The sequence below is a fragment of the Tupaia chinensis genome, unplaced genomic scaffold, assembly GCF_000334495.1.
Source record: "Tupaia chinensis unplaced genomic scaffold, TupChi_1.0 Scaffold141490_1, whole genome shotgun sequence".
Lineage (NCBI taxonomy): Eukaryota > Metazoa > Chordata > Mammalia > Scandentia > Tupaiidae > Tupaia > Tupaia belangeri.
This window is the reverse complement of record NW_006201352.1, coordinates 2,223,352-2,240,064: the sequence shown is the minus strand read 5'-3', so window position 1 is coordinate 2,240,064 and position 16,713 is coordinate 2,223,352. Positions and strand designations below refer to the sequence as shown.

General features: G+C 41.4%; 1 protein-coding gene and 1 pseudogene across 1 annotated transcript in view; both read right to left on the bottom strand.

Moving 5' to 3' along the window:
* Positions 1 to 16,713, bottom strand: part of STK32B (serine/threonine kinase 32B) — a 429,527-nt gene that overhangs the window by 79,656 nt on the left and 333,158 nt on the right. Inside the window, exon 4 of the mRNA XM_027766208.1 lies at positions 7,421 to 7,510. Within this exon, the coding sequence (XP_027622009.1) occupies positions 7,421 to 7,510 (90 nt within the window). The remainder of the gene's footprint in view (positions 1 to 7,420; positions 7,511 to 16,713) is intronic.
* Positions 916 to 6,109, bottom strand: LOC102478113 (ferritin light chain pseudogene; annotated as a pseudogene).

The window sequence follows — 16,713 nt, the reverse complement described above, 5'->3', positions numbered from 1 at the left end:
CCATCCACTAAACCACACCCAGGGGGTGGTGAATTGGGTCACTGGGGCTCTGACTGCTCCCAAAGAGGGAGATGAGATCCACTCCCAAAACCTCCAAGCCAGGAGGAGATCCACCACCCCAATTTCGACCTGGCCATGATGGGATTGGCTGAGAATTAATGGGCCCCGGACTCGACCACCCCAATTACCCTTGCCAAGCCTAGGGTCCACCAAAGGGGCTACCTACTCTGTCCTCCCAACATACCCTGGCCCTTATTACTCTCCCAGGTCTCTACTGGGTATTGATGGCCAGCCCTCATGTCCTCTCTCTATCAAACCCTTAACCAGCTGCCTCGGAAAAATGTACTTTACCCACTTTTTTCTTGTCATTCCCACATGCCCCACACCCCTTTTGGGCCGTGACATCCTTGCAAAGTTACACGACAGCCTTCAATTTAACTCCTCCCCCTTTCTTGGCCTCCTCTCTGTCAGGCTGCCTGTTCCCCCGCTGGACTTAATTCCCCTCCTCCATCCATCTCTCCAACCAGATCAACCCCATAGTCCCAACTCTTAGAGAAACTCTCTTCTTTCCCTCATGGCAGAAGCCTATGTCATCTCTACCCTACCCCTATAATTACCTGTTCAGGCCCTCCCCATAATGCTAGCCCTAGTTTTCTCTATTGGACTGGCTGCAGTGGACCCCACAGGAATCAGTGTTCTAGAACAGGCTTTTTGCTAGCAGTGTTATACCTCCTACTCATGGGAATCATGGTAAGTCTAATGTCTAGACTGGCTAACTGGGGCTGCTTCCTCCCCACGTGCTTAGCCATGCCCGGCCTCCTCCTCCTTCTCATGGCCTTTGGAATGGGCTCCACCCTGACAGTTACGGGGTCGGAATTCCGGGTACGATGGAATGAAGTGATCACACATGGGCGATCAAGGTATTATCAATAAGACTGTTTGAGACGGGAGCTCCTCATTGGTAACTCTGCAGTTCGACCATTCGGGGTAACTTAGTAGCCCTCTGGTCAATCTAGGGGTATCTTTGCCCTCCTCAGGGCTGTACCCCCAACGACCTGTAATCCAGTCACATTTACCATCAGGAACCTGTCTGCCTCTCTCTGGCTGTCCGTCCAACTGGCAGGTATCCGAATAGATGCCTGGGATATGGACCCTGGGGTATGATAGAAATACTTAAAGTTTATCATAACTATCCAATACATGACCAATCCAGGAAATTTTGGCCCCAGTAATTTCACCCTCTCCTTCTCCAAGTGCCAACTTTAATGAACTCTTCTTTTCATTTTCTGGCCTCCCTGGACCCCACCCAAAATAACTCTTGCTGGCTCTGCCTTCCACTGTTAAGACGGGTCATAGTAGCCATTCTGGTACCACCCTCATTCCAGGTCAATTACACCTCTGCCCACAATGTCACTATCTCTCCACAGTTCTCCAATGTCTCTCTCCTCTACATGCCTAACCTCACTTTGGCTCCCAATGCCTCCACCCAGTGCCCTCCCGCTGAGATTTCCGTCCTCTGTGGAGGCACTGTGTTCTCTTGCTCACAGCCCAATACATGGCTGTCTTAAAATCCTTGCTCCTGGGAACCAGCAGTTAGCGTAATGACTATGTCATTGGACTCCCACATGGTCGACCGCAGTTCGCGTCCCGGACCCGGTGGCTTAGAACTCATGCCGGGCACGTGTGTGTGCATGCCTAAGATCCCGAGAGGAGACTGGAGGAGAAGGGATTGCGGCATGACCATCCCCCCTGGGTGGGGATTTCTCGCTTTCTGTCTCTATGTCTCTCTCTTGTCTGTCTGGGGAGTGCACACGCCCTATAGCGAAAACCTCTCCAAAAAAAAAAAAAAAAAAAAAAATCCTTGCTCCTCCGATTTCTAGGATGCATCACACTGCTATGTCTAATTGTCTAATCCTGGCCTTTGCACCTGTGTTTTACACTTTCTCAGGGAACACACATTCACCATCGCTTGAGTAGCAATTAATCAGATGCTCCTGAACCCCTACGCACCCCTTCCCCAAGACCCTCTGACCAGAGGGCCCCAGATCAATGTCCCATAACAGCCTGAAGTAGCCAGAGTGGTCCTCATCCCTTATCCCTTTAAGGTCAGAATGCAAGGTCTAGGGGAAGGGAAAAGAAACATGATGGAAACATTCCCGCAGGCAGAACGTTCCTGTTTTCTGCATCTAGTGCACCATCACCAATGGACCTTCCCGTCCTTCAGCATTTGGCCACCTGCCAAAGTTGAACAGAAACAGCGACCTTCATTGGCCAGACAAGGACCCACGGTGACCACCTATTGGACAAGGGCCCTTTAAGAATGAGCAGCACCCACCCTGGGCGGGATTCCCTCGGCCTGGTTAGAGGCCGAGGGACCCCATCTGAGAGCTTTTTGCACAATAAATTAAATGGTTTTATTAAACCCCAAGGTCCGACTCTGGTATTTTCGTCTTTGCTGCCTCTGACTCTGCCGCTTATTCCAAATCAAACCTAACATATACTTGGTTTCAAATTGTGTTTCCATCACTTTCCAACTGTGTGACCCTAGGTAGGCTAATTAACCTCTCTGGACCACAGGTTCCTCATATGTAAAATGACAGAGATACAGAAACTGCTTCTGAGCCTTCTGATGATGACATGAGCGGACAGACAAATAATACAATCACAATACTTTTGCAAGTGGGTTTTCTGTGAAGAGAGGCTTGCTGGGTGACCACTGCTCTTCTTTCCCAGAGGAAGGGATCCAGGACAGAGCTGCCTGAGACACTCAACCATAGAGTGAGGTCTAGGAGGACCCATGTGGAGGCTTAGAAAGTGCATGGTTCAAAAGCAGGACAGATGTGGGACCAGAAGTTGGTGTAATGGCTACGTAAGATCCCGAGAGAAAGGACTGCTGCATGGCCATACACCCTGGGGAGGGGGATTTCCTGCTTTCTGTCTGTCTCTCTGTCTTTCTGGTGATCTCACATGATCCCTGTAACAAAAACCTCTCAAAAAAAAAAAAAAAAAAAAGGCAGAACAAATGTGTCAGAACTGGGGGAAAATTGCTTTGATTTTCTCCAGTGTTCTAGGATCTACATTCCTTCAGATCAATTTACTCTTTGAAAACATCCCACAAGCAGTCGGAACCAGTTAAAAGGATTTCAGAGGAGGCTCTAATAGGAACTCTTCCTTATCTCACCAATCTCTCTTCATCCCTCCCTTTGTGATGTTTCCCTCAGCCTCTACTTGCCCTTTCTGGCATGGCATTCCTTGAGCAATGGAACAGGTCCCCTTCCCTCAAGTATCTTGCCTGGAGGATCTTGCTGATGGCCCTGGCTGGGCTGCATCTCAGTCTTGGTAACTCTCCCCTGCACATCCATTTGTCACCACTGTCCAGGTGCCTAGAGAGCATCTGACCGTTCTGAGATCATCTCATATTCAAACTATTATTTATTTATTTATTGCTGCAATAAGCTTTATTTCCATTTGGTCCAAGGCATTAGAGAGGGTTCCGGGGTGGTTAGAAAGCTGCCAAGTGGCTGGAGGGAGAAGCTTGGAAGCTGACTCCAGGAGATGCAGGAACTCCAGGCTCCTGGGTTCTTGAGGTCTCTACTTGTGCTTCAGGGTGAGCCTTTCAAAGAGATACTCGCCCAACCCACTTTGGGGGCCCCCCAGCCTATGGAGGTTAGTCAGGTGGTCGCCCATCTTGATGACTTTCACTTCCTCATCTAGGAAGAAGTCGCAGAGATGGGGGTCAGTGTGGGTAGAACCCAGAGCATGAAGATCCAAAAGGGCCTGGTTCAGAGTCTTCTCCAGGGTCAGAGCGGCTTCCATGGCATCCAGGGTTTCACTTGACTCATCCTGAGATGGCTTCTGCATGTCTTGGAAAAGAGCATGGCCACCGTGCTGGTTTTGCATCTTTGACAGACACTCCACGCCCTGGCGCTTCTCCTCGGCCAACTTGCAAAAGCAGTGGCCCACGCCCTCCAGGACCACAGTGTCAAGGTGGAAATAGAAGCCCAGCGAGAGGTAGGTGTAAGAGGCTCGAAAATGTAGATTGACCGTGTGGTTGACAGCGGCCTCCACCTTGGTAGAATAGTTCTGACAAATCTGGGAGCTCGTGGTTGGTCTATAAGGAGGAGCTAACCATAAAATGGTGTTGGCTGGTCCCAAGAGGCAGAAGATGGCCTAAAAGATGGTCTCAGAGACGATGACTAGAGAAGAGACTAGAAGGTGGTTGGAAGCTGAGAAGAGTCCCCAGATCAGTTCCATCCAAACACTGTTGAAGCAAGAGACAGATCCCTGGGAACTCATTTACTGCACAATTAAGTTGTTCCCAACACTCCCAAAATACAAGTGGGGAGAACAAACACTAATAGCAGCAAGACCTCCATGGCAGTGATTTCAGTGCAGAAGGAAACAGGAAAGTAAGAAAGCAACATCCAGCAGACCACAGAACTCCCAAATAGCCAGAAGGTATTCACTGGGGAGTGCAGCTGACCCATATGAGAACAGCACCTGAAACTGGCAGGAATTTGCCCAATTCAGAATCAGGGAGTGAAAAAGGCCTTTGGTAAGTTCTGATGGTAAGTTCTGAAGGAGACAGAGCAATTTGTGACACAAAAGGTCTTCAGTCTATTCAGCCATGAGCTCCTTTTAGGAAAGCGTGTGTGTGATAATTTAGTTTTGGCAATGAGCCAATGTTGTCTTCACCCCCTTTAAGAGAAAGGGAGCACCTGGTCAGCTAGCCCTGCACTGGTCGCCCTGCTGGTTAGCCCCACACAGCTTTGCCTTGGTTCAGCTTGTGAACCACAATGGCCTTGGCTTGGCTCAGTCTTAGCTCAGCTCAACTCAGCTATGCATACTGTGAGCTTCAAGAGGGAGGATGGAGCATTCTCCTTGCGTGTTACAAACTCCAAGGGAGGAAGTACCTGCGAGTGCTGCTATGAGCTTTGTGAGCCTGCTAAGAGCTCTGTGAGCTCCCACTAAACTCAGCCAAAAGAACATGACATCAGTGCTCCACATCTTTTTCCAACTCCCTGTCTTTGTTCAACCTACCCTTTGGAGGAGGAAAGAACCTTGCAAAACAGAACTCCAAAGAAAAACTGTGTAGAGTGGGACCAAAATGGAGAAGGATGGGGAATCTACAGACAAGGAAAGAGAAGGTCAAGATAAAAATGAAAAAAAAAAAAAAAAAGGAAATCTCAGAGCCAGGAAACCTACATAAGCTGCCTTAGATTTTGACACTTTACAAAAACCACAGAGAAGGTAGGTCTAAGTTAGGAAAACTATCTTATATGAAACCATCTTCTAAAAGATCAGAAAAGTTAATTTCACATTAAAATGAGAAACAGCAGTAGTGCTACCACTGGTGATAGTACTAGTGCCCTGAAGTGCTGAAGCCATATGGTGACCACAGGTCAGATCTTGGGTTGGCCTGAAAGATGCATATGGTCACCCAGGATCCTGAGGTGCTATTGGGGGAAGGGTTGCACAAAGTGATGCTCTGTGCTCTATTGAAGATGCTTGCTCTCTCTCTTGTCAGTCCCTGTGCTTTCTAGGGGCTGGCCCTGCATGAATCACCTACATCCTGGTGTTTAAGGGAGCGACATCCCACATGGCTGACCATGCGATTCAAATTCCAACCCCAGCAACTCAAGAAACACCAGCCTTTGTGTGTGCTGGCCCTAAATCCTAAACAGGATGGAGAAATGGAGGAGAAATGATTGCATGTGACCATACCCCATCGTGGGAGGATACTTTCTCCTTCTCTCCTCTATCTCTGCCTCTCTGTCTTTCTCTGGTGAGCACACATCCTCAGGCAATAAAAAATAAAACAAAAGTGAGCAACAAAAAATCATCAAAGTGAAGTTCTATACAAAGTTATTACAAGAAAAAGAAGAAAAAAGATAGCACTCTCACAATGAAGATATACCAGAAATAGTCAATGGAAAAGATCAAAAAGTAACATATTTTACTATATCAAGACTCTGGTATTCATGCCCTATGAAGTCTTTTTCCACCTGGTTGGGCATATGACTTGCGTTGACCAACTGAACCTAGAAAATGTGAGGCACACAGAGTCTTGGTAAGCAAGTAGAAACTGGGTTCTCCTTACTGCCACCATGAGGACGCTCACTCTAGATCTCTTGAAGATGAAAGACCGTATAGAAAGACCTGACCATCCCAGCTGTCCTAGCTGAGTCCAGTCCTCTGCTGAACAACCAGGTGAGTGCATTAGTGAGCCCAGTCAAACCCAACAGAAGAACCACCAGTTAACCAACTATTATTTATTTGGGAAATAATGCATTAAAACTGTCCTAAGTCACTATATTTTAACATAGTTTGATACATAGGAATTGGTAACTAATATAGTCATTAAAATTAATACCTAATAAATACATTGTGGAAATTATACAAGACACAAAAGAACATAAATTAGAATTCAAAACCCTCATAAATTAAGCAAAGAAATTCAGGGAAAACAGAAATAAGAGGAAATTTATTTCAGAAATACTTTACCAGAAAGTATACAATGCTAATAAATTCAACAGATAATGCCATAAGTGAAATAAAAGGGTAACAATGAGAAACTTAAAGAAATAGTTGGGGCCACCAGGTGGCATAGTGGCCAAGGCACTGAACTCCCACATGGTCAACAGTGGTTTGAGTCCCAGACTCTGCAGCTTGAAAATCACATTGCATGCACATGCATTCATGCCCCAAGTCTCTAGATGTTAATGGAAGAGAAGGGACTGCGATGTGGCCATCCTTCCTGGGGAGGGGGATGATTTCTCACCTTTTCTCTCTCTGTCTCTCTCTGGTGAGTGCATGTGCCCTAAGGGGGAAAAAACTAACAAAATTCAAAGAAATAAAAAAATAGGTAAAAGGGATTTGAAAGAAAATGCCAAATATTAAAACTTGGCAAAGAAGATTCAACATACAGATAATAGGTGTCCTTAACAAAAAAAAAAAAAAAAAAAAAGAAACTAAAGCAAGAGAACAGATGACATACCCAAAATGATACTTTCCTAAAAAGTCCTAGAGGAAAGCCTCATTTGAAACTGCTTTAAAAGAGTACTGTGAATCTAAGAATCCAGATCCATAATGACCTACACCAAGTCATATTCTGGCAACAATACTGGACCTTAACCAACAATTAAAAAGTGGTTTTGTCCTTCACCCATCTAAGTCTGAGTCAAGGCCTAAGAGATGAGCAGTTCTATGGGAAACCCTGGAAGGGAAAGGTTCTTCCTAGCAGAGCAACGGTCTGGGAGAGGTCCTTAGTGGAAGAGAGTATGGCCCATATAAAGGAGTGAGGCCTCATGTGGGGATGTGAGGAAGGCATGGGAGGGAAGGCAGATGGAGCAGGAGAAGGATGCTGAGGCCCCAGGCACTGGATCTGATCATATCAAAAGAAGGGGTCCAGAGCACTCACCCATGTAGGGCTTGGTGCCAGCCATGGAGGAAGCCTTTTCTGTTCCTTTCACAACTGTTGCTATGTTGAAATCTGTGATGTGAACATGTCCTGAAAATACAGAAACAAAAATTCCAGTTAGCAAGGATGGACAACAGCAGCTGGATTATTTTCCTGTGTGATTCAAAGCTGTGGTCTGCCAAGTGGAGTGCAGGAAAAAAACCTAAGAACTGTTTATGAGGGTGGTTCAAAAAGTGGGTGGAAAAATGGAATTAAAGTATAAGTTTATTTTGGTGCAAAATTTTATTTCAAGTGTTTCAAAATGTTTCTTTTGAGAAAGAGAAAGATAAGCACCTTTAAAAGGGTCACAAACTGTGATCCTCCCTCAGCCTTTTCAGTCAGCCAGGATCATGAGAGCATGCACCTGACATGTGCAGGTCAATTGGGAACTGAAACACAGGGTCTTCCACATTTCTTGAGCAGCTCGTTTCTACTGAACCACTGAGCCAGCTGATTGGTACAAAACCCGTTGAAATGCACATGGTCTTTTTTTTATAACACGGTCTTTCCATGAGCTTTTTAGAGACCCCCCTCATATAATAACACTTTTATATTTTAAAAATGTCTGTTTTGAATACTCAAATGAAAAGTTACTTGATGATTCATATGGTAATATCTTTGACATGATACACAGTCTTCATGCTGGAAAAAGCCATCTCGTACACTGTAACAATGTTCTAAATTAACTGTAAATTTAAAAGGTGTAGAAAAAAGTAAAATAAAAAATTAAATATCTGTTTTGTATTCATGTTTTAGAATGTTAATTCATCTGGTAGTATATGCCTACTATTTATGAACAAATATACAGGTGCTCCTCAACTTGTGATGGGGTTATACCCTATAAACCCATCATAAATTTAAAATACCTTAAGTCAAAATTACCTAACCTGCAGAACATCATAGCTTAGCTTAACTCACCTTAAAACATATTCATAACATTTCCATTAACTTAAAGTTAGGCAAAATAATCTAAGACAAATCCTGTTTTATGACAAAGTGTTAAGTATCTCATGTAATTTACTGAATGCTGTATGATGAAAGTGAAAAATATAGTGGTTGCATGGGTACTCAAAGTATGGTTTCTCTTTTTCTACATTCTTTTTTTTTATTTTATCATTTCTTATTTTCACTCCATCATTGTACATCTCTATAGTGCACAATATGGTTTTTCAAAGCATGCATGCTATCAATATGTGACAATCTGATCACATGATTCTCAACAGAGAATTTTACATTCTTGTGTCTGTTAAGTGTTTCTTCCCTGAACCCTGCCATTCACTCTCCTCTATCTACCTTTCTCCCCTCCTGTCCCTGGTATCCACACTTGTACTCCCTACTATTATATCTTTGAATCTTTTGATTTCTGTCACAGTGTACAGATATTTGGTGTATATTGAGCAGGGACATATAGTGTGTCTTTCATAGTCTGGCTTCTTTGCTTAGCATCCAGTCTTCTCTGTTCATCCACTTTGAATCAAATGATAGGGTCTCATTGTTCCTTGAAGTTGAGTAGTATTTCACCCTGTATATATGCCACAGTTTTCTGATCCATTAATCAGTTCTTGGACATTTAGGTGGATTCCATGTCTTAGCAATTATGAATAATGCTGCAATAAATATGGAAGTGCAAATGTCTTTCTGACTGTTTTCTTATCCTTTGGGTAAATACCAAGGAGTAGGATTACTGGGTCATATGGTAGTTCTATTTTTAAGTTTTTGAGGAACCTCCATATTGTTTTCCTTAGTGGCTGTACTCATTTACATTCCCAATAGCAGTATAGGAGGGTTCCCTTTTCACAAGTCTCATCAGCACCTGTCAAAGTATGGTTTCAACTGAATGTATATCGTTGTATATTGTATCATTGCGAAGGTGAAAAATTAAAGTAAAACCATTGTAAATTGGAGATTACCCATACTTACATTGAAGGGAAGGATAAAAAATGTTACAATTTAAAAATTTAGAGACACTGATGTAGACAATAAAAGTTCCTGGTAAATAAATGAGCAGGTCAGTCCAGATTCCCTCCCTCAGGAACATTGTGAATGAGCTGTGGTAGGGGTGGGATAGGAGTGAGTGAAGAGGATTCTCCTGTCCAGAGGACACTGTTTTACCATTTGTCTGCTATCATCAGTGGAGTCTTAGTACTATGCGTAATAAATATATTAGGTCATTGGAAAAGTCATCATGTATTTTTCTGTGCAAAAATGGTAGGTAGGAAGAGGGTTTGGGGATTGAGACCTTCCACCCAGCCTAAAGTGATGGCAGCAATGGAAATAGATAAGTGCACCAATTCTTTGTAGGCTAACCACCTACAACATAGGTGTTTAAGGGATAACGAGAAGAAGGAAGACAGAAAGAGAACAAGAAAACATGACGTAGAAGTGAAGGGGATAAAGAAAAGAGGAGAAGGAAGAAAGGGAGCAGGGAAGGAAATTCTGAACGATCATTCAGTACTTGCTCTCTGAAGAATTTGGTACAGGGACCACCAGTTAGTGTATTGGCTATGTTGCTGAAGTCCCATGTAGCCGACCGCGGTTCGAGTCCCAGACCTGGTGGCTTAAACTCACAGTGGGCGTGTGAGCATACGTGCCCAAGATCCCAAGAGGAGAATGGAGGAGAAGGGGTTGGGGTGTGGACATCCCCCCTGGGGGGTGATTTCTCACTTTTTAATCTGTCTTTCTCTGTCTTTCTGGTGAGAACATGCACCCTATAGAAAAAAAAAAAACAAAAAAAAAAAAAAAAAAAAAAAAACAAAAAAAAAAAAAAAAACCCCCCCAAAAAAAAAAAAAAAAAGAATTTAGTACATAAAAATAAACTAGCACTGAGATTTTTGAATAACAGATACAAATGCAGTACATTTCTATTTGTCATCACATCATGTGTAAATATCTGGTTGAATTTTCACCAGATTTGAAATCTGTGTTTGTGATGTGAGACTTAAATTCATAGGTGGTGGCATGTACAAGACTGACTTTGAAAGGACTTGGAGGCATTTTTTTTTTTTTTTTTTGGAGAGGTTTTCACTATAGGGCACCTGTGCTCGCCAGACAGACAGAGAGAGACATAGAGACAGAAAGGGAGAAATCACCCCCCAGGGGGGATGGTCACGTCGCAATCTCTTCTCCTCCATTATCCTCTCGAGATCTTGGGAACGCACGCACATGCGCCCGGTGTGAGTTTTAAGCCACCAGGTCTGGGACGCGAACCGCAGTCGACTATGTGGGAGTCCAGCGACATAGCCATTACGCTAACTGCTGGTTCCCTGACTTGGAGGCATTTTTAAGAGATGGGCAGACTCCTTCTGGAGCAGATCAATGAGCCATGCTGAGAAGCCCATAGGACTCCCTGTGGGAGAAGCAAGTCTGATGTAATCAGTCACAGAGGACAAAAAAATCACCAGCAGTTTCAGGTGCAAGCCTCAAATATTAGGCTCAAAAGCCATCACTGATGTGTGAGCAGACTGCTTAGCTAGGCATTCTTTCCAATGTCCCCCAGTTGAGATGCAGCAACAAGCGACTTATTGAGTGGTGATCTGCAATACTCTCCAGGTGTTTATGGATGGAATTTAAGTTGTCAGCCAGGCCTTTGCTGAGATGTATGGTGTCCCCACCTATGTAGTGTTCTCAGGATGTCCCTGGGCTGTTCCAGCTTCCAGGGCATCCTTAGACCACTCCTTGTGGCTGGAGAGAGCTTCATTTTATAACCTATCAATGTATAAAAATATGAATAAATAATAAAAAAAGAAGCTTCTTTTAATTCCTCATGTCAGCATCACATGACATTTTGGTTGGTTCCATGTATTAACGATTATGAATAATGCCACAATACATGTGGATGTGCAAGTACTTTTCCCACTGAGTCTATTCCTATCCTTTATGCAGATACCCAGGAGTGGAATTGCTGGGTCAAATGGTAGTTCTGTTTGTAGGTCTTTGAGGAACCTCCATATTGTTCTCCACAGTGGCTATACTAATTTGCATTTCCACCAACAGTGTACACTACAGCCTCACTAGCACTTCTCATTTTTTATTATTTTAATTGTAGCCATTCTAACTGGGGTTAGGTGGTATCTTGTTGTGGTTTTGATTTGCATTTCCCTTATGATAAGGGATTTTGAGCATTTCTTCATGTGTTTTTTGGCTGTTTGTATGTCTTCCTTAGATACCTGTCTGTTCAGCTCATTTTCCCATAATTTTTTTTGAGATATTTTTGCTATAGGGCGTATGTGCTTGCCAGAAAGACAGAGAGATAGAGAGACAGAAAGCGAGAAATCACCCCCCGCCCAGGAGGCTGGCCATGCCACAATCCCTTCTCCTCCATTCTCCTCTCATGATCTTGGGCATGCACACACACGCACCTGGCATGAGTTTAAGTCACCGGGTCTGAGACTTGAACCATGGTCAACTACATGGGAGTCTAACGACATAGCCATTACACCAACTGCTGGTCCCCATTTGCCCATACTTTAATGAGGTTGATCATTTCTTTTTTTCTAGGTAAGCTGCTTTTAGTTCCCTGTATATTCTGACTATGTCCCTTAGCTAAGGCAAAGTTTGCAAATATATTCTCCCATTCTGAGGGTTGTTGATTCACTCTAATTATTGCTTCTTTTGTGGAGCAGAAGGTTTTTAACCTGATGTAATCCCACTTATCTATTTTTGGGACTACTACTTGTGCATTAGGGGTCTTATTTAAGAAGTCTTTGCCTGCTCCAATCTCTCCAAGAGTTTTCATTGCATTATCCACCTTGCTTTAACTCTAATACAAGAGTTTCTGTTGCATTATCCAATCTTTGCAACACAATGCAAGAGTTTCCATCGCGTTTGAGGCCTTAGGTTTAGCTCTTTGATCCATTTTGAGTTGATTTTTTGTTAATGATGAGAGATAGGGATCCAATTTCAACTTTCTGCAAGTGAATACTGTTTTTCATGCACAATTTGCTGAAGAGATTTTTCTTTTCCCCCCTGGATTGACTGAGGCCCTTTGTCAAAAATCAGTTGGTTGTATGTTTTGGGGTTTATTTCTGGATTATTATTCTGTTTCATTGGTCCACATGCCTTTTTTTGTGCCAATACCATGCTGTTTGATTATCGCAATTTTGTAATATATTTTGTATTCAGGGAGTGAGATCCCTACTACTTCACTCTTCTTGTGGAGTATCACTTTAGCAATGCAGGGTCTTTTATGATTCCAGACAAATTCTGTGATTGTATTTTCTAAATCTGTGAAGAATATCTCTGGTAATTTGATTTGCATTGCATTAAATGTGTAGATTAATTGTGGTAAGATTGACATTTTGACTACATTAATCCTTCCAATCCAGGAACATGGGATGTTCTTCCACTCTTTTGTGTCATTTTCTATTTGATTTTTAGTTTTTAATAGTTTTTCTTGTATAGGTCTTGACTTCTTTGGTTAGGTTTGTTCCTATATATCTTATTTCTTTTGTAGCTATTGTAAGTGGAGTTGCTCTCTTCAATTCTACCTAAGTCTGCTCACTGTTGGTGTATAGAAATGCTATAGATTTTGATATGTTGATTTTGTACCTGCCACTTTACTGTATTCATTTATCACTTATAGGAAATTTTGTTATTTTTTTCAGATTGTTTTTCAGTTTTCTATATATATAACCATGTCATCTGCAAATAGAGATAATTTTACTTTTCTTATAAGAATGGTTCTTATTTTAGTCTCTTGTCTGAGTGCATTGGCTAGGATTTCCAGTACTATATTGAAAAAGAGTGGAGAAAATGGGCAGTCTTGTTCCAGTTTTTAGTGGAAGAGCTTTCAGCTTTTTCCCATTCCATATAATGTTAGCTATGGGCTTTCCATATTTGGTTTTTATTGTGTTGAGAAATGTCCCTTCTATGCTAATTTTGCTGAGAGTCTTAATCATGAAAGAATGTTGTATTTTATCCAATATTTTTTCTGCCTTGATTGATATGATCATATGGTTTTTCTTTTTTTGGAAAGGTTTTTGCATAGGGCACGTGCACTCGCCAGACAGACAGAGAGAGACAGAAAGATAGAAAGCGAGAAATCACCCCCTAGGGGGGATGGACATGCCGCAATCCCTTCTCCTCCAATCTCCTCTCAGGATCTTGGGCATGCATGCACACGCAACCGGCATGAGTTTTAAGCCACCAGGTCCGGGACACGAACCACGGTCGACTACATGGGAATCCGGCGACATAGCCATTACGCTAATTGCTGGTCCCTGATCATTTCTTTCTGTTAATATGGTGTATTACCTTTGTGGTTTTGCATATGTTGAATCATTCTTTCATTCCTGGAGAATGAAGTCTACCTGGTCATGCTGTATAAGCTTTTTAATGTGTCATTGGATACAATTTGCTAGTATCTTGTTGAGAATTTTTGCATCTCTGTTCATCAGAGATATTGGTCTGTAGTTTTTTTTTGTTGTTGTTATGTCCTTATTTGTTTTGGGAATAAGCATGATGGAGGCTTCATAATATGAATTTGGAAGGGTTCTCTCCTTTTGGATTTTTAGAAATAGTTTGAGTAGAATGGGGGTTAACTCTTCTTTAAAAGCTTCGCAAGATTCATAAGTGAAACATTTGGAACCTGGGCTTTGTTTTGATTGGGAGGTTATTTATCACTAATTCAATTTCATTGCTTGTTATTTCTCTATCTTCCTGATTCAGTCTTGGTAGATTATGTGTCCAGAAATTTCTTCTTCTCATCCAGATTTTCTTGTTTTTTGGCATATAATAGCTCATAATATTCTCTAATGATCTTTTGTATTTGTTATATTTGTTGTAATATTGCCTGTATCATTGTGAACTTGATTGATCTGTTCCTTTCTCTGTTATTAATTAGTCTAGCTAATAGTGTATCAGTTTTGTTTAGCCTCAAAAAACCACCTATTGGTTTAATTTATTTTCTGTATAGTTCATTTACTCTCTATTTCATTTATTTCTGCTCAAATCTTTATTATTTCTTTTTTCCTGGCATTTTTGTTGCTGTTTTTCCAGTTCCCTGAGGTGTGTTGTTAGGTTGTCTATTTGCCACCTTTTTATCTTTTTCTTTTGTGCACTAATTGCTATGGACTTTCCTCTTATGACAACTTTTGTTGTGTCCCATACATTATAGAAACTTGTACACTCATTATCATTTGTTTCAATGAAACTTTTTATTTCAGCCTTAATTTCTTCAGTGGTTGTGAAGTCATTCAGGAGTAGATTCTTTAGCTTCCAAATGTTTGTGTATTTTCAAGGGATGTTTCTGAAATTAATTTCCAGTTTAACTTTGTCATGGTTTGAGAAGATGCAGGATATAGTTTCTATGCTTTTGAAATTTTAAATATTTGTTCTGTGCCCTATCATGTGGTCAATTTTCAAAAACATTCCATGCATGGATGACAAAAATGTGTATTTTTTGATCGTTGGGTGGAAAGTTCTGTAGATGTCTGTCAAGTCCATTCATTTATGGTGTCATTTAGATCTTGTATCTCTTTGCTTATTTTTAGTCTAGAAGATTTATCCAAAGGAGATAGTGTGGTGTTTAGATCCCCAATGATTAGTGTGCTGCATTCTCTCTCTCCCTTTAGATCTAGCAGTCTTTAATGTATTTGAGTGTTTGCATAAATATAAGTATGTAAATATATAAATATTTATAAGTGTTATATCTTCTGATTAGTCCTTTTAGTACTGTTTAATGTCCTTCTCTGTCTCTTCTTACAGTTTTTGTCTTAAAACCTATTGTTTTCTGATATCAGTAATATGACTCTGGATTTTTAAAAAAATGTCCATTCGCATGGAATATTTTTCCCCAGCCCTTCACTTTTAGTTTATGTATGTCTTTATCCATGAGGTACATTTCTTGTAGACAGCAAATAGAGAGTTTCTTCTTTTCCATCCATTCAGTCAATCTATGTCTTTTGATTGGAGAATTTAATACATTAACGTTCAACGTTATTATCAATGTATGCAGATCTCTCACTGTCATTTTGTTAGCCATTTTTTTCCTCCATTCTCTTCTTCTGTCTCTCTTTAAGTTCTCTGGTATAGTACTCCCTTCAGTACTTTTTGGATAGCTGGTCTACTATTGGTGAATTCTCTTAGTTTTTGTTGGCCTGTGAATGATTTATTTGTTGTTCCCATTTGAAGGATGACCTTCATGGGTGTAGTATTCTTGGTTGAAATTGTTTTTCATTCATTATTTTGAATATATCTTCTCATTCTTTTCTTACCTACAATGTTTCTGTTGAGAGGTCTGATGTTAGCCCAACAGAGTAATCTTGGTAAGTGCTTTTTTTTTTTTTTTTTTTTTTTTCATAATCTTTTGTTTGTCTGTGATTTTTAACATTCTGGCTATGGCGTGCCATGGAGAAGGTCTTTTTGTGTTGATTCTAAATGGGGGCCTTTGTATTTCTTGGGTCTGGATGTCCAAACACTCCTCTAAATTTGGAGAATTTTCTGCAAGTATTTAATAGAATAGATGTTCTATGTTTTTGTCTGATTCTTTGTCTTCTGGAATACCAATTATTTGGATGTTTTGGCATTTGATAGTGTCTAATATTTCTCGTATGTTGTCCCCAGTTTTTTATTTACATTTTTTAATACATTCAATCACATTATTTAGCTTACAAGGTGGTCATTTCAGTATATGAACATTTCTCCCCGGTCGAGTTGATCAAAATATAACAACACTACCTCCCTGTCTCAACAATGCTGTCTTGGTATCCCTCCTCCAAATGTTCTTCGCCAGGCCCCACTCCTCCACACACACCATATATGGCATTCACATCCACCTCTTGTGTTTGTACATCCTGTAGCCCATCAGTTTCAGTTACAGAGTGTGGACATTTGGTATATATTAAGTGGGGACATACAGTGTCTCTCCTTCATAGCCTGCTTGCTTCCCTCAGCAGTAAATCTTCCATATTCTTCCACTTTCTGTCAAAAGTCAGGGTTTTGTTGTTCTTAATAGCTGAATAGTATTCCATAGAGTATATGTGCCACAGTTTTTCAATCCATTCAGCCGTACGGGAGCATTTGGGTTGGTTCCATGTCTTAGCAATCGTGAAAAGTGCCACAATGAACATCGATGTGCAAGCACTTTTCCAATGAGAAATTCTTCTGTTCTTTGGGTAGATGCTAAGAAATGGGATTATTGGATCATATGGCAGTTCTATTTGTAGATTTTTGAGGAATCTCCAAATGGTTCTCCACAGTGTTTGGACTAATTTACATTCCCACCAGCAGTGTAAGAGAGTTCCCCTTTCACCACA